We start from the raw sequence: 25250 nt of genomic DNA, 5'->3' as shown, positions 1-25250 counted from the left end.
CATCGTAATTTTATTTAAAAGTTCACATCACCTATTGTGTTTGCACAATTCCAAGTATATATGCCACTCTCTTATTGATGAACAGTCATTCTCTCTTCTTCATGTTGTTTGTGTCATCATGATTTTGAACCCTTAACAGAAACCTAAGTCCTGTCCTGATGAAGAACATTTATGTTCGAGGATAAAAATCAACATCCAGCTATTCGGTTTTTGCCACTGGTCTTATCTCACCTGCTTCATGTGACAGTTTATTTTGCATTAGTGATAAGAGACACAGTGCAGCACATCTGTAAACACTGTGACGCTCTGTCACATACAGGTTGATTGTAATAGACTTTATGAGCTTGGTTATATAACCTTCAAATGAGCCACAACTTCACCGTGCATCTGCATGCACGTCACAGGAGCGCTGCGGTTCTTAAACAAATTTCACCACACTGCTGGCTACAATAATATTTGTTTTACAACTGTTGTTTTATTGAAGAAAATAATCAAAACTAATTGATATCAAAACATTGATAGCAGGCCTTTTTTTGTTGTTGTTTTTGAATGTTTGAGTCGGGGAAACTGGGCTGAGTGTCATCCCATGAGGATTGTGGGTATTTGGGCTCAGCTGGAGACGGAGATGTTAGGCTGCTGGCCCATTACTGTCGTAATGTTTAGTGGACATCATACAGTGTAATACAGGAGAAGCACAAACAGTCAAATTAAGACGAGATGTCTTAGTGAAGCTGACACAACAGCAGTTTATTAAAATATCCAACAACAGAATGAAATGTCAAGCAGTTTTGGTGTCATATAATGTTTATTTTCTAAAATTTTCCTCAACATGCATGAATATACAGCTGTGCTTATTTCTTTGTATCTTTTCAAGTAAGAATTATACCCCAGGCACTCAAGATAATCCACAGACTCTGTTATGAGCAGTTTGATGTGGGAACTACTTTCTTTCTGCAGTAGAAGCTGTTGGAACTACTTTGTTTTCCATTAGAAAGAAAGTAGTTCCTACATGAAACTGCTGACAACAAGGTCTAGAATTGTCTAGAGTCGCTGGGTCATGACGTCTCAAAAGAGACGTTGCTGTTGAGTTTTTCAAATTTATTTTTGCTGTTTAATTTCTTTACACTGAAGAGAAGGCAATATCTCCAAAACTCAACCAACTCACACCAAAAAAATCTACATGCATGAATAGCTCTACAGGCCAGAGGATAAATATGGATTTTTTTGATTTTGGTGCAAACTGTCTCTTTAAAACAAAACTGCCGTCATGTCAAAATTGCAATCATGGAAGTGCGGCGACAGTGAGTTCTGGAGACGTCGGGCATCCACCTCTGGTTGGGTGGGTTCCACCTCTGTGGCTGAGGGTTTCCTGTGGAAAGTACATGACTATATTGAAGAAAGCAGAAGTATACAGATGGTGTACTGTACTGTACTGTGCTGCATATTTGAGTCATTAGACAGGTAGACGAGGCAACGTGAGCGCCGGCGGATAATTACTCCGTGACCGCTTCCTCACTCTGGCGTGTGCATTGTAAAGTGCCTGCAACATATTTACACACATGCAGCTCCCCTGTGGCCTCTGTGGTATGTGGATGTGCATGAATTAGCCTATATTCTGTATGTAAACCAGAGAGAGGTTCTTACATGACCAGCATGGACAGATCATCTCCTGGAGAGAGATGTTTAGACAGTGACCCGGATTACTGTGGCACAATAACAAAGATCACAGTTCATTTTATCTGTGCAGGGGGTTTCCTGTGTGCTGGGTCCCTTTTTATTTTAAATTGTACACTTTTAGACCATTATGAGGACAATCTAAGACCTATTACACATCCATAATGAACTTCCTCTTAACCGTATTGGATGAAAGTAATGTTGATTTTTAACTCTAGAAAGCTACTTTTTTGGTTCCATGTTGGTTTCATTTTCATGTTGTGGTTGTTGCAGCATGATCAATACAAAGTTTTACAAAATCTATGCATCTTCTATGCATTAAAGTAACTTCATTTTCAAAATTTAAGGCAGCCTAAAACTCAGATTACTGGATTTGAGACTTTTTAAGACCCTGCAGAAACCTTTTTTTCTCTACCGGTCAGGAGAAAGTGACCTCAGATCACCTCGGACCACCATCAGATCTCAACTGAGGTCTTTTGGTGGAGAGACTACTGAGTAATATTATTCTGAAATTAGTTTGTTTATGTTTAAAATCACCACAAATACTGCTACTCTACATAGGGAGCCACAGCTGTTGGCAAAATAACCCAAAACTGCCTCAAAATGTTGTCCAGATCTGTTTGAAATTGCAAGAATTTTCAGTGCAACACCATGTTTAATTAAATTAAACAAAACTGACCCTGAGGCTTTAGCTTCGTCTTATATTTTCGTTACTTGTTAAATAGCTTCTTTTCACTCTCGTGACCCATTTTCCTTCTTAGTGCAGGACTTTGAATAGCAGTGTTTTGTGCTCGCTTGCCCATTGGGTGGGGTGTGTTGTAGAGTATGTGGTTCAGCAGTATTTTATTTGCAGTGCACTTTACTTACAGTCCAACATGTTGTTATGGAGATGGATACACAGAAAAAATGTAGCCAGGACTCCTGAGTCTGCTGTGGTTATGTGGTCGGTGCTTTTGATTTGTGAGTGACTCGCCAAAATTGAAACTAGCCGCCGTGGCTGTGAGGGTCTGATGATGATAATTGTGATTATGTCAATTGAGATAATGACGAGGATAACAAGTGGTAACACTGTTGGTCGGGAGGATCGCAAGCAGGAAGAAGACGGTGACTCTGAGGCTGGTGATGGTGACTGGGAGCAGGATGGTAAGGGTTAAAATCATGGCAACAAGCGTGAAAGCAAAATCTAGTTGTGGGCAAAGTGTTCAGATCCTTTACTTAAGTAAAAGTAACAACACCTTACTAACTTAATTAATCCTCTGTGTCCTGGGTCCTTCATAAGACCACAATGATCCTTTGCAGTGAATCTGTTGCAGTTTCTGAAGTATAAGCTTTTCTTTTCGGGTGAGGTTGCTAGCCTTGTGCTCAGTCGCTGCCCACCACCACCGCCGCCGCCACCACCACACTTCTGAAAGGTGTTTAGAGCTGACTCGCTTGTCCTCTTCCCTGGTTCATTGTCCCAGAGGTAATGAGTTACAGTCTCAGACCACATGAGACCAGACAGGTTTTCGGTTTTGCTCGACAAGCTCAACCAACGCCAGCTGCTGTGTGATGAAAGCCATAACCACAACCAAGCAGAATGCAGGTTAGGTTTTAGCATGTTGTAGCAGTAGCAGAAGGCAAACCAGAGCAGCTAAACGGATCTGCAGAAAAATGGCTCCTCTGTACATTTTCATTGCGTTATTAGATATTTGCAGCTAATGCTGATGCATCAGTGGCTAGAGAGTGTTTTACTGTAGGAGCGTGTTGAGGTGGAGCTGAATTATATTAAGTATTCTATGTCCAGTGGTCCCCAATCTATGGGTTGCATCCCCACCAGAGGCTCAAAAGATAAATTTGACAGGCTGTTTCATGATTAATGGGGTAAGAAATATGTACAAAACCAAAATATCATGGATGCAAGTGCTGCCATCTTGAGCTGGTGATGTCATTTGTAGCCAGAGTCAAGTTCCTGCCCACATAGCCAGAGCTCAGCTGTCAATCATGATGTGAAAACTGCTTTTTAAAGCATCAAATAACTAATTAACAGTAGAACTACTAGAACCGTCATAGCAGTCATTATGACTGCTCATACTAGGCTGTGGCCTTGTCATGTCATATTTATGTTTGAAGCTTCTACTGAGGTTTTCAAATGAAGCGTTGTTGTCTGTCGTCATATTTCATGACATCATCACCTAAAGAACAAACAAATCAAGAAAAATCCTCAATTTGAGTAAATAATCGGTTTAAATGGAGCGCTAAGCTGCAAGCAAATGTAGTTGGCCCACATGATATGACCTTTTTTTTTTTTTCCTTTTATTCAATAGTGTTTTACTTTTTTTTCTTTTCCTTTTCAACATTCTTGAGTTATTGGAAATATTTGGATCACACAAGCTGTAAACAATCCTATGCAGCCACTACTGGAATAAATCTACAGATAGAATAATAGTAAGTAATGTTGATGTAGATTCATCTTTATCTGAAACTTTGCAGGATAACCAGGTGAATAGACACGCAAAAAAAAAAAAAAGGATATGAACCTGTTCCTCCGTCAGACTCATCATCATCGAGTGGCATCTGTGGCAGTCACCCCCCTTTTTGACATTTCATTCTGATATTCTTCAAAGCATTCATTCCTCCTCGGCTTTAATTCAGAGCTAAAGCTAGGATTTAGCTTTGCAAGAGTTGCTTGCAAAGAAAGAAAGAAAAGTTGCAAAGCAACAGATCTTCAACACCAGGAATGAAATAATACAAACTGCTATGACCATTCTAGGTAGAAATACTCTTTTGTGTTTTTAAATTTGAATAAAATAACAATATTAGAATAAAATATGTGCACATTTAGGAAAAGTCAGGGTACAAAGTTATTGCATGTTTTAAAACAATCACTCAAAATAATTAATCATTGTTAAACTCCCAAAAATGACAGAAAAGAGCTGTTTTTATTCTCTGTTACGTCTCTGTATATGCAAGTATGTTGGGTGGAACTGCTAATATCTCATTTATATCTGAAACTTGAGAAGGAGCTCCACATACAGTATTTATTATTATAATATTTCTCTATCAAATGCAGGATCTAAATGAAGTCCATCTTACCAAAATAATTTCTGTCACTGAATAGAAAGTTCTAAGTTTAATGAAGTAGTTTGAAGAGTAGTGGAGAGATCCAGTGACTGTGACTGTGAGTAGCCTCGACTCGACACCGTCACTGAAAAGAGATGCCACACTGCAATTTGCCAGCACAGGAATGTTTTTTTAAAAAGCAACACGTCGTGTTAAGTTTCTGTGTCTTTGTCCCATTTTTCAGTCTGTCTTTGTTGGCTGTCACTTTAATATTCTCTTTGCCTACTCCCCTTTAAAAGTATGTTTCAGTTCTTGTCTTTCAGTTCAAATAAGTGCCTATCACTCTGTCACCTTTTGCTGAATCTCTCACTTCACCCACCCACTGACTCACACAGACACACAAAGCCACCCATAGCCCCTGATCTATCGTAATCATCATCATCATCATCGCCATCACCTTTCAGCCTGTTCTGCTTTGTGTTTCCCGATGTCATGTGACATGCGGCTGTGTATTTGTACTGTGAGTGATTTCTAAACGAGAGCATCTGCTAGATGACTTTGTTCCTAAATGTGCATGTATAATGACTTGGCTCAAGTCCTGATTACGTTAGTGGCCTAATTTCTATTAATAAGTGCTGTATCTAGTTAGATTCCTGAGTTCTCTTCTGTTTTTGGGCACATATTACAAAATGCCAGAGGACAAATTTGATTGTGTGTCTTTAACTTGATGTAATCCTTGTTTTTATAAATTAAAAGGCTGAAGCCATCAGTGGTTTATGGGTATAATTCTGATGGTTCATGTTTTGATTAGTGTGGTTTGTAGGGCAGGAGAACAGATTTCTCATCTAAGAATAACAGGCTTCAATAAAGTTGTCACAATTGATGGGAGCTAACAATAAATCTCAGCAGTTTGAGGCAGTGGGAAACAAAATGCAGTGTATCCTGGAGCCCATGAAGTTTGACATTGAATGCATGTGTTTAAGTTGTATTTATAGTTGTGTGTGTTTGTGTTTGTGTGTGTGTGTGTGTGTGTGGGTGTGTGTGTGTGTGTGTGGGTGTGTGTGTGGGTGTGGGGGTTGCTTTGCAGCATTGAAGCTGCATCAAAATGTGACCAGAGCTAAAGAGTTACCCCATGGGAACAGCTAGAAATCTGATTGGTCAGCTCAGGCTTCCTGTGTTTTCTCCTCCTGTTTCTGATGCTAATAGCAATAAGTGATATTAAAAACAATGGTCAGGTTCATGTAGCACAAATTGTAACTGATTATTGAGAAAATTCGAAAAGAAAATGTTGTAACAGACACAAACATGGTGCCTGTCCAGTCCAATGAGAATTGCTCACCTTGTGCATAGAGCAGGGAAGCAAATTCTGTGTTTTTCCTTAACTGATAGTTGAACACATTAGTAATCATAATCAATCAATTAATTAATTAATAAGAGGACAAATTTGGACACTTTTTTCCTCTGTTTAAGTTTTATTCAAACAATTCTAGTGGCACTATTAATTTAGGAAGAACACATTTTATTTTTAATGAACAGCTGAAGCTGAAATTTCTAGACTAAGAAGGTGGGCCAAATCAAATTGTGAGAAAACCTGGGAGCTCCAGATCATACATTGTTGGTTAATGTATTTTTAATCAGTTAAATTATTCAATTGATACCAAAAACATGTTTCTTAGCTTCTGACTTCACTTCTGGGCTGTTGCATCCCTGCAACAACATAATTAAGCGAGCGAGAGTCAAACCTCAAAAAGTACGATGAAAACAAAAGCATTTATGTCTGTTTAATGTGGGCAACGTCACAGTCTCCTCAACATTTCTTGTCTCATTGGCGGAGCAAAGTTTCAGTGGATGTTTAAGTCACATGCCTCACGATTTATTTGTTAAGTCTGCTTCCACTGCACCGTTTCACCTCCGCCAAGTAAATGTTTTCGAAGTTTTTGTGTTTCCACTCCTACTTTTTTATGTGTGGATTGAACAAGTGCATAAGAGTAATGGTGGTGCAGTAACCTTAAGTAACTCCAGCTCTACATGCAGAGCCGACTCTCTGCCTCACAAATTGAATGAAAGAATGTAAACACAGTTAGTGGATTACAGTAATTAGAGCAGGATGCAGCCTGATCATGTACAGTACGTGTGGATATTGCTGCCAGTGGGTGAAATCAGATGCTTAACAAGTAAAAGCACATTTCTGGTGTTGCTTATTCATACTGATGTAATCAATTTGCCTGATGGTCTGTGTTTAGGTGGTGTGCAAACTGAGATTTAGCGCTGACGCAATGCCTTCGTGTTGCATCAGTTGGGTGAATCAGGAGGCGAGCAGAGGCGCTGCAGTGCTCATGCTAGAAGTGGGACATAGATTAGTCTTTGTCACGTTTAGATGTTTAGAGCCCTTCTTTGTCACAGTTGATCCCTTTGCTCCAGCAGAGTTTTATAAGTTTATGTGTTGGAAAATGTCGGCTTCAGCATGTGCATGTTTAGACTAGCTCGAGTAATTAACGTATTTTTAGATATTTACTGCCTCAGATTCATGGAGGGAAATCTTACTCTTTTGGAGCATAAAATTCAGCTGCTATTTTTGCCCGGTCTGATGGGATCACTCAATCAGAACGTCGTCCTTCTGGGGCATTTCAGAGCTCTGGCATGTTTCAGCGAGTCGGCTGGTTGGACAGACATCCACTGCTTGTCCCAGGCATCTCTCCATTTCTTCCTCAGCCCCAAACTTTTGTTGGAAAATGTTTGTCTCTGATACATTTTGACAAACAGTTCTGCTGATGACGAAGATGATGATGATGATGATGTAGTGGAACAAATGTTTTTTATCTCTCGACTTTTGCAACCATGACGAGATTGTTAACACAAGAATTGCTCATTTAATAACAGAAAGGAATAGGAACAAGATGCAATTCAAGCGTGTGTTGAAGAAATAATATTTAAACCTTGGCTAAGACAAGGACAAACAGGAGGTGTTACCATGGCACCTCTGTTTGCACAACTCGACAGACAAATGGTCACTGGTTTCCCCCTCAGCATAACACACAGGAAGGAAGAGATTAATTCAAAGTATAAGAATGCTCTCTCTCTCTCTCTCTCTCTCTCTCTCTCTCTCCCTCCCTCCCTCCCTCCCTCCCTCTCTCTCTCTCTCTCTCTCTCTCTCTCTCTCTCTCTCTCTCTCTCTCCCTCCCTCCCTCCCTCCTTCCCTCCCTCCCTCCCTCTCTCTCTCTCTCTCTCTCTCTCTCTCTCTCTCCCTCCCTCCCTCTCTCCCCCCCCCTCTCTCTCTCTCTCTCTCTCTCTCTCTTCCTCTCTCTCTCTCTCTCTCTCTCTCTCTCTCTCTCTCTCTCTCTCTCTCTCTCCCCCCTCTCTCTCTCCTTTTCCAAACCACCAACTGTATGGTTCTTCTTCTTCACAGACTGTGGTCAAACCTGAGTGGTAGTTGCCTCTTTTTTTTTATATTTCAGCTTACTCAGGTGAGCAGTGAGAGGTATTTATGATTTTTTAAAGTAAAAGAAAAGAACCCTTTTGAACCTGGTAGTTTCATGATTTGCTGCCTATACGACTTCTTCATATCATTTTTAAGCAAATATTCCAATATTTGCTGCTTTCAGCTTTTTAAATGTGACAACTTTATGTGTTTCCTTGTCATACATGTTAATAAAACAAATAGTTTTGGGTTCTTGGACTGTTGTGAGACAAAACTTTATATTTGAAGATGTCACATTGGGCCTAATATTGCCCCAAGTGTTGCGTCCGGCATTTCTGATGCATTAAAATCCAAAAGGACACAGAAAAACTCACTATCAGCGTATCTGGGGTGCACATTTCCTCATCAATCTGCACTGTGAGCAACAAATCTGTGTTGAAGTCATAGAAATCAACAACAGAAACCTTGCCGTTAAAAAAAAATCTACGTTTTTCATACGGACGGGATCCCATGTTCGTAATCTCAATCGCTGCAACATGTTTTCTCTACAACAGGACCAATCCTCGCTGCACAGATTTCAGTTTAACAGTCGAAGCTACAAACTTGGGGGTAAATAAACTCAAGTGGCCACCGGGAACAATGATCGACTCGAATCGATGCTGTATTCACTGACGCCGATGACCGATGATGCTTTACCGTCCAGGGGAAACAAAAACGAAATTATTTCAGCAGATTAAACACAATGGTGTCCAAGATTTTTTTTTTTTTCTTTTTTGGTGAGACTATGGTGCTACAGACAATCATTTGCTTATTTGAATTTTGTAGATTAGTATGTCATGATTATGTGACATTGTTTTGTGAATTTTCATTTTTTTGTTTTTTACTGTACATGAACCACACTGCCTTACAAAACCTAACTGCAATAACTTTGCAAAGGGCAAGAAATGGCTTTAAAGTTTTTTTTTAGATTTTGTAGTTGCTGCAAATTCTAAACCACTATTTCTTCAGAACAAAGCAGAATTGAACCCTAAAATCACAAGATAAAACAAATATCAAGAAGTTTGTTTTTAGTTATGACTCAGTTTCCAACACAAATGTAGTTGCTGCGGTTAGCTTTTGGACACCAGCGTAGTTATAACCATAAAACATTGAACTTGAGTTTAAAATGTCAAAAAAGACATTTTATTTGGGACCCACTGAAATGACCACCTGAGGGTCTTGAGGACTCAGTACATTGAAAATCTCTCATTTAATCTGAGAAATGATCTGTTCCACAGGGTGTGAAATCGATCCTCCCACACCTACAGTCTCATGAATCAGCAGGCAGGATACTGAGCTGTCCCACTCTACCAGTAAGTCAGACTCAGTGTACCAGTCAGTGACTTCTGTGATCCTGAAACAGCAGGATCATCCCGGAGCTGGGAAGTCGAGTCATTTCCCAGGAAAAACAAAATAAATATAGTATTTTTCACAAACTTTTCCGACCTCCTTTGGCATCTTCAGTTTCTGCGTCTGGGTTCTTTCTCTGCTCTTTGTTACTCTTGGATTTTTTACCACGGTATCGGCTGCCTCCTCCTGAATTCCACTGAATTTTTAATGAAGCCTCTTCATTAAAAAAAGATGGAGAACAGAGTTTAGTCGTGGCTCTTAATGTCTGCTTTGTCAGATTTAGATTTAACTACAACAGGTCAAAAATGCAGCATTGTATTCTACATAAATCTGACTAATTTATTTAGCAATTATGTACCAATGTTCAGCAAAACCCCCTAATTATTATAATATTAATAATTTCCTTGAGCATTTCCTAGAAAGAACTCTGCAATTCAGCTGTAAATGTGTAAAAATAGAAACCCTGTTCATTTGGTACACTTCCAAGTACTGAATTCCTTCTTTTAGTCAGTGCACAGCTGCTCATTTTAAGATGCAAAAATGTGCAATTTGTCAACAAACAAGCACATAATCCAACATATATGAAGAATAAAATTTCCGCCACTCTGGAGACGACTGTGCAATCGCATATCTATTGTGCGCTCTTCTAGTTGAGCGATGAAAAATATTTACTTCTAAACTGAGTGGTTCATCCAAGAAAAATCCTCTTGATAGACTTTAATAGCCTCATAAACTTAATTTACTCTGTCTTCTTTATAATTAGCATCAAATCACATGTTTTCCCCAGGAAATTATTATGGAAATTATGAGGGGAAAAATTGCCAAAATAAATGTTTAAAATAGCCCTGCTTTGACTTGTAGAGTGACCTCAGTCAGTTAGCCCAAAATTAGGTTGTTACACTTGTTCCTGTTCACACTGTAGCACTAATACTGTATGTATAAGCATTACAGATCACAGGCTAGTCTGCTTTTTATCATGTCATTGTATTTGTAGGTGTACCTGAATGTGTTTCAGTTTTATTAAACTACTCCAGCCAAACATAGCCACGCATTATCATTTATTTATTTTATGTTATTTATAAGTGCCTGCCAAGACACACGGGGACACTTAACAGACAAGTCTGTAAAATATACCACATGGTATGAGGATAAATGGACTAACCTTTTAAAACACGCAGTGATGTTCAGAGCGTCTGTAGATAGCCAACCTCCCAGATGGTATTAGAGCATCAGCATATGCTTACACTTACTAAAAAACAAATCATCGCTCAACTTTTTCAGGAGCTAAGAAAACCAGCGATGTTTTCAGCTTTGCTGCAGTGCATTTTTCAGATGATCCAGTGGATTTGCAAATGGCTTCTTTGGAATAAGAAATAGGAGAATTGTCTGAACTCACAAAGGAGCAGTCTCTCCTTCAGATTTATCGAAAAGTTCAAAACCACCACATTTGAAAACAGGTGGTTTTCACAGGAAAGCGACAAAATACATATAAAGGAATATTCAGGTCCTCCATGAAACATGATTTTGTATAAGAGTGGTCATTTGAACCGACCTACTACTACAGGCCGGTCAGGGGGGATTCAGTCAAATTTTGGTAGAACTTCTGTGCCTGTCCCGTCATTGAGTGTGTCATCGTTTTGGGCCGGTCTGTCACTCAGTCAGTCTGCCCCTCACTCAGACAGATGCGGCTGGATCATGGGAAAGGAATGTCGTGTCATTACAGCAAATCATTTTAGGGTCAGAGGGAGCACTTCCTGAATGCTTTAGTGAAAAAAAAACACAAAAATGAAACTGTCACGCTTGATGTAACACCACAGTAATTCCCAGGAATCATAATTCTTTGGAAGGTTTCAGATACCATCATGTTAAAAAAATATATATATGTAAACACATTTGTGCGTCACGAAATCTGATGATGCTTTGATCCCTTTCAACCCGCGTTCACACTCTGTCAGATTCCTTCAAGTCATGCTAGTTTGACTTCTCTTTTTCCTTCTTTCTCAGAAACTCCTAATTGCAATAAAGCATTCAGCCTCTGGTCGTCTTGATGTGAACAAACAGTCTTTGTTCTCATCCTGTCTCTGAACAGAAGGCTGGTTTCTGGTTGACAGAGCAAGAGGCACAATTTTACATTTTCACATGTGTATAGGTTTTACATATAGAGCGCTGATGTCCATGTCCTGTGCGTGAACTTCAAAGAGAAAGCATGTCAGACTGGTATGAGTGAGAATCTGTTTCCCAGACAAATGCACTAATCCACTAACCCACCAGGACACCCCACTTCATGGAAAAGGGTCTTTGTTCCCAAGGTTCGCCTTTGTCTTGTTTTTTCGAAGGCTAAATTCTTGGATATCCCTTCTTTGTCCTGTAAAGTAGACCGGGGTAAAAACACAGCCCATAAGATAAATGTGCTTATTTTTTCCCCCTTTCAGTAATTACCAGAGACCATTACAGAGCGGTCAGATAAGCCTGCATCTGGACTTTTGACATATTTTATTACTACGCTGTTTCTAAAGGTCAAGAATGAACCTCCGAGATCAAATAGTTTAAATGCGTTTTGACATTTTCACATAGTCTGAGGGGACTTTCACATAGCCGGAGGGGTGCAGTCAGTTCTACCTGGGGACCAAACCAGACACAAACATTGGCATCAGCCACCCAGACAGTCATAAGAGAGTCATAAGACTGCCTGTGTTAAAATGTAGGTTCAACATGAAAATCCTCAAATGTTGGAGTTCAGATCCGTGCAGATTTGAGACGCTGCTTTGTAGCCTGAATGTCAGCAGATGGATCTGTTATTGCACGGTTCTTTATGATGTTTACACTATTAGAACTCATTTTAATCAGTTGCTGGTTAGGTTTTTAAATAGTGAATAACTAGTGAAAAGCATTTCACTAGCGTTTTTTGAGGTTTTTAAATCATTCTGCAGCTCCTCCAGTAGTGTAGTCGGCATGCTGGTTGAAGTACAGAGGTTCTAGCGTCAAAATGTCATTTTCCCAAGCTCCTCTAAAAGCGTTTTCCCATGTGACCTGTCGTTGCTGCATACAAACTCTCTAGGTTGAGGGAGAGGAGAGGAGGGCATCGGTGCTGTAACCCACGAGTTTCCATTTAAAAGATACAGAAGAGAATGCAAATGGAGTCGCCCTTTAATAAAATTCTTCTATATTACTGTACCATGCTATAGTATGGTAAGTATTTTAAACAGCGGCACCCATTGGTGATTTTCATTCCTTATTATCCCCTCTTTCTTTGTGGCATAACTGTTTTTTTTTCAATGAAATATCATTCAAAATGTATGGCAATAAAAAAAGAAATAAATTCTACGGGACATGTTGTCCTTCGAGGGACTGCAGGAGACTTTGGGAGCCACTGCATATATATGTTGTTGCTTAATCAATTAGTTGCTCAATAGAGACAACTTTTGTCATTTCTGCACCAAAATTGTGTTTTTCTGTAAGTAAAAACATGTTACAGTTTACAAAAAAATAGACTCTGTAGTTTAAATGTCATGTTTTTGACTGTTAATGAAAAAAAACTCAACAATCTGCGTGTCAACCATTTAAAAACAAAGTACATCAAGCTGCAAACTAGGCCTATCCTTTGCAGCTAACCTGCACTGAGAACCGCTTTTCAGATAAAAAAAATGTAGAAAACATGGGGAAAAAACGGCACTGGGCTCTTATCCTAAAATTCTGTGCTGTTTCACGTGTTTATTTGTTGTTATGTTATGATCTGGGTCATGAGATTTGCTCCTATTGGCTGTTGATACTTAAAGATTACAGCCTTTGTTCTGAGCCCTGATGAGGACGTACAGCGGTGGAAACATGTTTGCTTTTTTAACCATGTAGCTACATCAATAAAGGCTTTTTATTATTTCCTTCCTCACTGCTACTTTTTTTTTTTAAATAGATTTTGGAGTGCTTGGATTGGCCTCCTGTTTATACATATTTATTCATTCAACTTTACTTACTGACCTCACTAGTGAAATTGAATAAACTCTGGACTAAACTTACTGACCACGACCAACTTTAAAAGAAAGGATGACAGTTTGAACTCTGCCTTCCTTAACTTCCCTGTTTAAGTGACCATTAGTCTGATATGCACTCAGAGTTGCCCTGTTACAGAAAACAATGGACTTGATGTTGATAAAATCTCGGCATGAAGCAGTTCTCGTTCTTGTACTTGGACATCTCACTGTGTGTTATTGCTTACGTAACATGTTAGTCATCAGCAGCCCTCTCTTTGTTGAAGGGGGGGGGTGAGCTGTGACAGACCGATCCACTTCTGTTTTTCATCCTGTTTGGCTTCTTATGACAGCACAAAGCTCCATCATAACACCTGCACCGCCGCGCCTCTTACCGTCTCACATGACTCTAAAGTTTATGCATGAGGATGTGAGTCAGCTCATGGCCAGCTCCGAGCTGATGTGTTTGTCTAGCAGAACAACACACGCTAGGTCGAATTTACTCGAGTATTCAAGTACACCTAAAAAAATAATATGATTTTAAGTGTATGCTGTATTTAGAATATTTCTACCTTGCTGTCAGACGCTCTTTTCTGACAGAAAACGGCCTTTATATGAGACAAATATCGTTCTCTTTAAACTGACCAAACTCCATAGGAAGAATCAGTCATTTTACCTTGCCAAAGTCGGGAGCTGCTCATTTACCGCCGCCTCAATCGGTTAGTTTGTTTGCCTTATTGTGTGACTTTGGTGAATCAGAATTATCCATTCAAAACTCTGAAGTCACATAATAACACAAACAAACTAACATATCAAGACAGCGGCAGTCCAGCGGCTCCCAGGCTGTGTGAGGAAAAATTGCTTATTTCTCCTAAGGAGTTTGGTTTGTTTGGAGAGAGTGATATTTGGAGGATACTCCAAAGGTTTTATGTTAGAAAATGATGTCTGATGGCAAAGTGAAGAGGTGAAAATATTCTAAATACATTTTTCTTCTATTTGAGTGTTTTTATTCTGTAATATTACTGCTTTTGCAAAGGGTCTGATACTCCTTCCACTTCTGATCATGTTTTGTGTTTTTGAGTTTGAAAGCTGAATCATTTATCTCATCCAGCTGTGCATGGAGACAGATAACCTTAATTCTTGAGAGCAGTCTTGGCAAAAACACACTATGGATCCTTGCTGTCTCAATAGATCATGGAGACATTTCTCGGCCTTGTGCAAATGTTATCCTTTATGATTTTAATTTCCTTGATACTTTGTTTTATCTTCTTCTACAAAGTTAATGCAAAGCGCCCTATGTTTAATAAAAGATGAGAGAAAAAGATCGGACGGTTGTGAGACATGTATGTGTGCTGTGGATGAGTAGACTCGCCTGCACTGGCTCCAGAATTAGTCGTCTCTACACGTGATCACAACACAAAGCGGCGTAATGACCCGAGGGCTGAGCAGCCGAGCGTTCAATGCATGGTGCATAGAGCAGGCATGCGTGTGTGTGCATGTTAAAGGTGCACAGACACACACACGTCACATTTATCCTTGACGTACTCAATTCAGTGTATCATTGTAAATCAGAAAATTGAACAGGAAGATGTCGGTAGAAAATGCTTTGCACCAATCACAGTTCCACGTCATAATTCACAGAAAAAAAGAGGCGAGTGGCTAAGTTCCTCTTCCTCAGGCACCAAACTTGAAACATGATTCAGAATAGCTGCCAATCAAAACCTTTTCTGTGTTTTTATACCTTTAAGTGCCTTTATTTGTGCACATGTTTAGCAGATTAAACTTTCTCACATTTCTTTTTCATACTCTTCATTTATTGAACGGTGGTCCCTTACAGTAGTTACCTCTCAGAAAATAAAAAGTAACTGACCCTTTCTTTTTACTTTGTTTCATTACTGACCCATTTGGGAAGCCTTTTTACATGTTTTCTGTGGATTTCACGTCAAAAGTCAATGTTTTATTTTAATATTGAACAATGAGTTTTAGGCCTGCTGTGCTATGCAATATTAGTAAATACAGATACTTAAAATAACTTAATAAATTTAAGTCATGTTTTACCTGACACTTTTTATAGCTTTCTCGCTTTTTAGAAGACAAGATGTGGATATTTTACCTATTTTAGCTTCTTCCCTGATAAATCTGGTCATTTAATTTTAGACACACAAGGTATTTACTCTCTTTATTGGGAAGAGATTCTGGTTTCAGAGGTTAAGGCTGAAAACTAAAGGTGATTGTGTTTTGTGCTTTTGTTGCTCCTCAAGTCTTCCACATAGCTTCCATCTGTGCATTATCCTGATACGCAACTCAGTCGTGCTCTTGTATTGAAAGATTTTAGATTTTATGGCTTAGTTTCATTTCCAAGACCTCAAATACCAACGCTTTGGTTTGGTAAAGCGTTAAGAAAATGTTGCATTATTCCTTTAAGACTTTGTGGTTTGGTACTTTGAGCCCTTCTTTATTCATTGTCTTGTCTGTCTGGTTATTTTCTGGTTTTAATCCCGTCTGTAAAGCACTTTGTATCTCCTAAAAAAAAAATTCTCATATTTAATTTTGCACTTTGCCGTGCTGTTTATTTTTATTCGCACTTGTTGAGCCTTTTGCTCTGATGTCGTACGTGTTGTTGGTTTTGTTGGCGCTGTCCCAGCGGATGGTCGCCCACGCTAGAGTCTGGTTCTGTTCTGGAATTTTTTTCCTCGCCATTGTTGCCTCAGTGCTTCTTGGATCTCTGTAAATAATATTATAAAGAGTTTGGTCTAAACCTGTTCTTTATGAAAAGTGGCCTGGATTAACTCGATGATTAGGCGCTATATAAGTGAAATAATCTTGACTCGACTTGCCTTTGTTTAGACCCAGAATCCAATCTTGTGCAAGGAAAAAAGACACCCTTTCACTCACTCACTCACTCACTCACGTACCCTGGGGTAAAACAACATAACAATTCCCACCCATCCAGTCACACATGTCCTACAAATGGTTCAATGGTTGGTATTAATGAGTTGACACAGAGGCCTGTACTGAAACGCACCATCCATGTGCAGTGAATTGTAATATGTACAGTAAATAAGGCAGTAAGACAGTACATTTTCATCAAAATAAAAGCCTGTTTCATTGGAGTAAGGGGACGGCAGCAGCCAGTTCATGAGAGCTTTCACATCTCCACATTGTCTTGTCCGTCTTTCCTTCGGAAAAACCTTCTTGCGTGGATGAACTGATGGGTTTTCCATTCCACATTTCATTATAATAAACAGAGGAGGAGCAGGGCAGGAGCCGAGATACAAGACAAATACACAATAAAACTGAACACTCAGCTGCAAAAAATGCATGTGACCTTTCAGAGGTTTCAGTAATTATTTTGTTGTTCTTGTTCTTGTTTAAAGGAGGTCCTCTCCAGACATGTTGAATACAAAATACCTTGCGTAAGAGTTTCAGTTTAACTAACTACACATTAGTTAAAGAAAAACTCTCACTAGAATCCAAAATCCTGAATCTATAAATATGCAGATATTGTGTAAAAAAGTGCCACAAGTTTCTGGTTTCCCCACCACACTTGTGTGAGTTGCATAAGAATTTAAGAATTTAAATCTAGTTGTGATGTCTTTAGCGGTTAAAGAAAGTACTCTGACCTTTTGTTTAGGGGTAGAATTTGCAGGATTTGTCAGTTGCTGTTTGTATTGGCACCAGGAAGTTGATTGATCATTGAGTCTCTTTCCTGTGATGTCAAACAGATGTTTCAGGTTACTGAAGCGTCTCATAGTTTGCCTTCAAGGAAAATAGTGATACTACAGTTTAGAAATACTCATTTGCAAGTAAATGTCCTGCATCCAAATATTTCTTAAATAAAAGTACATATACAGTATTAGAATCAAAATATAATTAAAGTGTCACACCAAATCATATTGCAATCATGTCTGTTATATTATTGGATTAAAATTACTGATGCATTCATGTTTACATCATTTTAATTTTGCAGGTGATAAAAGTGGAACTGATTTTAATATTTTATACGCTGCAGCTCTCAGTGCACAATAAAGTCTTATCTTAACCTACAATAATAGATCATAAATTATTTGTTGATTATGTTTTGTATTATTAATATGAATCTGTAAAGTAGCTAAAGGTAAGAAGCACAATATTTTCCTCTGAAAAATAATATAGTATAGTATAAAGTAGCTGAAAATAACTCTGATTCAAGGTGAGCAAGGTGAGAAACTTCCCCCTTTCAGTTCAGCAGATGAATATGAAAACACTCTCTGTAGAAACAGGACATCATTGTGCTCAGTAAAGGTCAAACATCAAAATGAAGAAACATAAAGCAAAACAAATTTTAAGTGGAGAGGGACTTTTTAAGTTTGTCGTGTAACCAGCTCCCTCTCTGCTGGTGTGTGTTTACTATACAGAGAAGTGTCGGCCATCGAGGCAGAACAAAGAAATAAAAAAAAAGCAAAAACTCAAACTACAGTGGAAAAACGCATAGAGAAGTATGTCATGTGTTTATGCAAAGAGCGATCTCAGCCTCCTCCTCCTCCTCCTCCTCCGTCTCGTCTTTGATGTCTTAACGACATCGACCTCCTCCTCCTCATGAATGCAGGAGAATCAGCCTCCCTCGTCTCCATCAGTGAATGAAGGCTGCGCTCCCATCATGTCACTCTGCCCTTTCATGGTCATGTCAAGTCTATTTGTGTGTGTGTGCATCTACGAGACAGAATTGTGTGACTGCATCTTATCTCTTCGTCATTACAATCTAGTCAAGTTCACAGAGCGCTCGATACCGAAAGCAGAATGTTATCAGCAAAAGAGAAAGTTGGAAAGATTTGATGTTGTTTTTTATGATTTGTTGAAGGTCAGAATAGAAATGTTTAATTAATTCATGCATTTTAACCAAAAGTATGGACCAACCAAACTGCAATATAAGCAAACTGAATGTCTTAAGTAATCACATGAAGGGAAAGTTTTAAAAATTGCCTCCATGCGATCCTACCAAAGATATTATTAATCATTTAAATCGCTAAATGAGAACACTTATATACAAGGAAATATTTCCTCAAATCCACATAAATGTTGGCAGTGATTAAAACAAAAATATTTAAATATCACTTGTTGATTTTGGAGACCCCTGTGGATAAAAAAAACTCTTCTAGACAGAACTGAACCTTTTGTGTGGACATGGCATCAATGATTTCAAGTATTTTTAAATACTTTACCAGCGTGGATTTCTTAAGACTTTTGTTAAAAATGACATATTAATGAGAGTAGAACAGCTGTTCAGACAGACCTTCTGCTGCAGTTTGTGTGGGTTCATGTTGTGTAATTAAAGTAAATCCCAAATCATTTACTGTTCAATCTCAAAGTTTAGTTTAGTCTGTTATTTCCTGATCAGTGTATCCTCTAATCTTCACTCCAGTCTTCTCCTGTCTGTAAAATGTTTGTTTCTCTCTGCTTTATTGCACCTCACACACCTGAAAAAAACACTTTAATGGAAAAACCATCATCTTAAAATGTTTTTTTTTTTTTTGTCTGTTCTCAGTTTTGACGTGGAGAATGGCCCGTCTGCCAGCTGCAGCCCTCTGGACCCCCAGGCCTCCCCCGGCTCTGGTCTGGTCCTTCACACCAACTTCCCCGGTCACAACCAGCGGCGAGAATCCTTCCTCTACCGCTCTGACAGCGACTACGACCTGTCGCCCAAGTCCATGTCACGAAACTCCTCCATCGCCTCTGAACTGTAAATATGTGACACGTGCAAACACACACGGCATGCAGATATGTTCATGACACCGCTGAGCAGAAAGATATACAGTGGAAGGTGACATGCAGGGTCGTTTATATTCGTTTCCAGGAATTTATATTTCAATCAATTTAGAAAATAACAAATTAGGATAAATTTAATTATTGTGTTTTCTATTATGGTGGTTTAACAAAAACAAAACAAAATAAAATGTGTTAACTTATGTATTGTTGTTGCTCTAACTCTACTTAAAATCATTTTATTTTTCTAAATAACCACTTTGTAAGACATTATATTTAATGATATATAATGGTTTGTTGTCTGGAGAGCCTGCAGCAACACATATTTATATATTCTTATTTCTTTTCTATTTACACATATGCAGAGTGGATTGCTGCCAAACCAGATTTCATTCAGTGTAACTTGACAATAATGGCTTCTAATCTGATTGGAGAGGAGAATATTACAGATATTGTACTGAAGGAAAATATATACCTAAATTAAAATTTAAGTTGGCAATATCTTTTTGAGCTCTGAGAAGTGTCCGCAGGTATTATATTAAATAATCCATCAATCAGCTTGACATTATTCATATAGCACCTGTCATACAGGTTAGTGCAGTTCAAAGTGCTTAATAGTAATGATAATAGACTGAAGGACAAAACAAAATAAAAACAAATAAAAATCACATACTGCACACACTAAGGTGTATCGTCTGAGAAGTAGAACTGTGAGCTCAGATTCAAATTTGCAGGCAGTCAGGCTCCCACAAGTAATCAAAACACATGTGAAGTATCATCAAGTGTTTTAATATCGAACATGTCGTCACAACACTGCAGTAAAGAGGAAGAGGAAGTAAATTTATGAAGAACTGACGATGTAAATGTTTTAGGCGCAGAGAAGTTAAACGTTCTTTTCACAGATGGATTTATTTATTGACTCCTTCAGTCGAAGTCACGAGAGTGTTTGTAAGTGTAACACAAAGAACAGTCACTCTCCTCTCTTTAGTTCTGTGATACTGAGTGCTTTGCATCTTTAACACTGTGTGTCACGGCCTGTCTGAGCAGAATTAGACATAAAACAAGGATAGAAAATGTGATATGCTGTGAATTGGGAATATTTAAAATGATGTGCTGGATCCTATTATTTTCTATGACCTTTTTTGTTCTAGGTGATAGACTCGGTAAAGGAGGAAGTGAATTCATGAACTGGTTGAGGATGTTAAAATTAAAGCTGGGGGATGTGGATCATGCTAGTATCACAATGTGAATCTTACATCAGTATTTATAATGATATTTAGGATTCAAGATTCAACAGATTTATTGACATTTGCACAGTAAAGGGAGGTATAGATAGACTGGCATTCTTGTGTGTATCTCTGAGTCAGCTTTGTTTTAAAAAAGGCATATAAAGGTTATTAAAGGAGCAACAGAAAAGGAAAAAAATAAATACACTTTTTCTAAATACAAGTGAATAAATGCACAGCAATATTAAGGCAAAATTACAAGTAAAATCCTCAAAATGTTATTTTAAAAATAATTAAACTTCCTCTACTGTTAAACAAAACTCTTCATGTGTGTTAACCAAAAACCTGCTAGTACACACTTTCTAAATGTAAATAAATAATGAATTCACGGCAAAATTTAGCCAAAATTGCAAGAAAAATGATGTTATTTTGATGTTATTTTAAATGCAATGAAGCTTCTTCCACTGTTATATCAGACAAAAAAAACTACTTATTTTGTAAGTTTTTAAAATTCAAGCTGGTATAGGCTGTTTATTTTTGGTGCTGTTGGGCAAAAGTTTCATAATAACCTTTAAGCATGATATGATTTTAGCGGCCTGAGAGAAAGCTAGACTTCAGCACCTCTTCTTGACTCTGTTTTCAGGATTTAGGACATGTAGACCATGACGGGACACTTTCACTACTTCGTAGCTGTTTTAAGGCTCAGTCTGCAGTTCTCCTGCTGTTTTATTTACCATTAAACTGCATCACTGGATGTCCAGCAGGCTTCTGTCTTCTACTGCTCTGCTGCTCTGCCCCCTAGTGGAAGATCAGATGATACATACTCTATGTGGAGTCCAGACTCAAGATGTTGCATAACATGATGATGATTTGAAACCCACAGAAGAGTATTTTTCCCCATATCAGGTTACAAAAATAGGTCACTGTTCGAGCTAAGTGCCTTACAAGGTTCCATCCCCGGACAGAGGACTCCTGTTTTTGACCCATGACCATCCTCCCTTCCTCCTCTCCCTCTTTGGACTGCTTCTCTTTCAGTTAATTATAGTAATGAGGCTCCCTGGGTCATGGTGGTCATGGCTTATTGTTCTTACTTAACATCTTTTAACCATGAGCACGCTGGCAGAAAGCACTCAGGATATAGAGCAAACCTGATACGTGGTGTGTACTTGATGTTATTTCTTACATCTCTCTCTCTTTTTGTGTGTGTTTCCAGACATGGTGATGACCTGATCGTAACGCCTTTTGCTCAGGTAAATATCTTATCGTCCGTAACCCAAAATGAGTCAGATATTCAAGTAATTCTTATGAAACAGTAGGATGCATTTCCTGTGAAGTATTCTCTCATTTGCCCTCTTCACGGCTTTGCACCCTGGTTTGGCACAACCCTCGATTTTCTCTGTTGGTTTCACTTCTATGACTGAGGGACAGACAGCATGTCTTACAGCCTGTCTATGTAATGCTTGGATAAAAGTCTTAAATGTGTTATTGTCAAAAAAACTGTGAGAGCAGTTACCAACAGTGATTAATAAAAAATATAAGTGTCCAAAGGACAAAATTATATCATGCAACATATCATTTTATAATCATTCTGGGTGCTAAAAGACCGGAGACGGTCAGTTTTTATATCACGTTGAAACTTCTGACTGTATATTCATGCTCCCTTTCTGCTGCATCACGCTTTCTTTTTTATCAGCTGACGACGTGAGCGTCCAACTACAAACGCCATAAAAGCAGAGTGGGAAAAGAATTTTGGCACAGATACAAAAAGACTTATGACACATTCACACATGTTCCATAAATGCATGTCACTGTTTAATACAGTTTAAAATCATGCACTGATCACACTGTTTCAAGGATGTGCCAGATGTTTGAAAGATGTGTGAAAAAAGACAGTTCAGAGGAAAGTAATTTACTTCACAGCTACGCGCTCTGTTCCAAAGTACAAGTTTTCTGGGTTGATATCTTCTCATTTTCATCAAAGGTACTCAATGTCCAGATAGACCCAGACACAATTTTAATAATTTTGGGGATAACCAAAACTAAAACAGGCACAGCAGCGTCTCCAGGCTTAAGGCCTAATCACTGCAAAGAAGCTAATCCTATTATTCTGGGGGAAAAAGTGTTCCAGCGCTGAAATTATGGGTCGCAGCACTGATGGACGCACTTCACCTTGAGAGAATCCGATATATCATTAAAGACAAGTTGAAAGATTTTGAGAAGATTGGGAAATCTTTACTCTCTGATGGAACAGACTCTTAACTGCAGTCCAGGGTTGGGGTGAGGACGAGGACAAGGGTAGACAGAGGGAGAGCTTCAGGTCGGTTAGAGGTCTTATGTTTTTCTTTTTCCTTCTCCTAATTCATTGAAATGTGGGGGGTGTTTCTCCCGTGTTTATATGGAAGTGAAGCATCATTTGTTGTCTTTGATAATGATGCCTCATAATAAAAACATCTGAAACAACAGTTGATGACGTGAGCATTGTTAACTCTCTCAGGACTGATCTGTTGAGTTGACTGTTCACCAAAAACTTAAGCATGATCATGAGTGTGCGCTCTTTCATTGTGTTCACGCTGTTGACAACCAGGTTTATTGCACTCTGCGTTACAACCAAGGAGAAACTGTTAAGAAAAATATAACGGACGATCCTAACAATAAACTCTTCTTCTACTTTTCTAGGTTCTGGCAAGCCTTCGAAGTGTGAGGAATAACTTCACTGTATTGACCAATGTCCAGTGTGCCTCCAGCAAGTAAGTGTTAATGAATCACAACCAGTAATCAAACTAGTGACCACAAAACCTCAGAGGAGACCAATGTTAATAAAACATGAGCTTTATATTTTATTATAAGCTGTCAGAAATAAGTTGAGGTCCACTTAAACTTAAATTCACAGGATTCTTTTTTTTTTAAATGATATAAACATCACGCAGTACATTTTGACTGTCTTTAAAGTCTTGGAAATCAAAACTCAAAGGAAAAAGGATGATCAGGATGTTCACTCAGCCTGCAGTTCCAGCATTTGACCACAAGGTGGAGGTGTTGAGCTTTACACAGAGTTTGGTTTGACGCCTGACGCCACAGCTGTTTCCACCACTCACAGCTGAGCAGGTTAAATAGTCCAGCAAACAAACAAACATCACATTTAAACATGGTAACTTAATATTTCAATGATGCCAAAAATGAAAGTGGTCTTGTAATTGAAGAACCATCATTCCTCTCATCATTCCTGAGAAATTAAAGAATAGTTTCCAACAATTCCAACTAACTGCTGTGTTGTGGTGAAGCACAAACACAAAACACACACCCACGGCGCCTCACACAGATGGATCACTTCATTGGTATGCATTTAAAGTATTTGTTGTCCCCGCTGTATTTATTCTGCACTGCTTCAGTCGACAGAGGATCATATCTGTGTCTCACGTATAATGAGGTTGAATTTGGAGCTTTTCGTGGCACAAACACATCTCCGAGAAAATCCAGTAGTAGTACATGCACTGTGTCTGGATAAAGAAGAAATAAAATCTGAATTTCATTCCTGGAGTGCAGCTTCAGATGCAACACGACTCTTTCAGCTCAGAGATGCACATTATATGATTGGTATACTAGTTAATTTATGAATCTAAGGCTGAAACTAATGATGATGATTGGCAATCGATCTGCTGATTTTTTTCTAAATTAATCTATTAATACTTTAGTCTGTACAGTCACAGACCATAAAATAATGAAAAATGCCTTTTACAATTTCCTAAAACCAAAGATGACATCTTCAGGTTGCTAGCTTTGTTAGACTAACTATTTAAAACCCAAATATATTGAGTTTACAAATGAGATAAATCTTGCAGATTGCAAACACCTCCTCCTGTAGCCGTGAAAAGTTAAAGTCTGTATCTAAAGCCAGTGTTTGTCTGTTCTGGGCTGCTGTAGAAACATGGAGGTGCAACAAGGTAACCTCCATAGAAGAACAACCGTACCCTCCGTAAACCGCTCATTCTAAGATAATGAAAACACAATGATCCTTATTTTCAGGTGATTATGCACTTATGAAAACATAAGTATGAATATTATTTTCCATTATTGCCATATTCTGCCACTAAATCCCACACACTGGATCTTTAAAGCTGCATCACACCTCCCAAAGGAGGTGAGACTGCAAATGCAGATCCACTGGAAATATGTATATAGGGCACCTTTCCCTCTATTCTTCATTTTGAAGGTGTGTGTGTGTGTGTGTGTGTGTGTGTGTGTGTGTGTGTGTGTGTGTGTGTGTGTGTGTGTGTGTGTGTGTGTGTGTGTGTCAGTCTCTACAGATGCTCAGAGTTCTCTCCTCTTCCACAGGCTGCATTAACACTCAGTTTGCCGTATTGAATACTTGAAGACAGTCTGACTCTGACCTACATTTGTCTCCCACATATAGACAAGAGCAGAGACTGAAACACACGAACACGAGAACACAAGCATGGACTAACCCTTTAATGCGCACAATTATTGAACTAAGTCACACAGAAGATTTAGAAGATGATCGACGAGTCCCTGCTGAAAGGAAATGCATCAATACACAGTCAGCTGCTGACTCTTCAGCTGCCAGTCTCAGACAAACAGATCCTGCACAATCTTTTGTCCCCTCAAGATGCCACATTTTTACTTAAAGTATTCTGACAAATTACCATATATCATTTTATTTATGTTGTTAGTCAGGACACCGATTAGTCACAAAACTGACGAGCCACCCCCTGCATGTGGGTTTTTTTTTTGTAAGCTTCCCAGACTGTTGCAAAGGATGTAACTGATTCACTATTTATA

General features: G+C 38.7%; 1 protein-coding gene across 3 annotated transcripts in view; it reads left to right on the top strand.

Moving 5' to 3' along the window:
• The window catches only part of pde4ba (phosphodiesterase 4B, cAMP-specific a), a 221552-nt gene that overhangs the window by 129547 nt on the left and 66755 nt on the right, over window positions 1-25250 (top strand). For all 3 annotated transcript variants that reach the window (XM_084723727.1, XM_084723728.1, XM_084723729.1), the window contains 3 exons: window positions 19010-19204; window positions 21667-21703; window positions 23130-23200. In XM_084723727.1, coding sequence (XP_084579853.1) covers window positions 19010-19204; window positions 21667-21703; window positions 23130-23200 — 303 coding nt within the window. The remainder of the gene's footprint in view (window positions 1-19009; window positions 19205-21666; window positions 21704-23129; window positions 23201-25250) is intronic.

Source organism: Lutjanus erythropterus, chromosome 7 (genome assembly GCF_056507025.1).
Source record: "Lutjanus erythropterus isolate fLutEry1 chromosome 7, fLutEry1.hap2, whole genome shotgun sequence".
Taxonomy (NCBI): Eukaryota; Metazoa; Chordata; class Actinopteri; order Lutjaniformes; family Lutjanidae; genus Lutjanus; species Lutjanus erythropterus.
The sequence above is the reverse complement of the archived record's forward strand: the minus strand, read 5'-3'. Positions and strand labels throughout refer to the sequence as shown.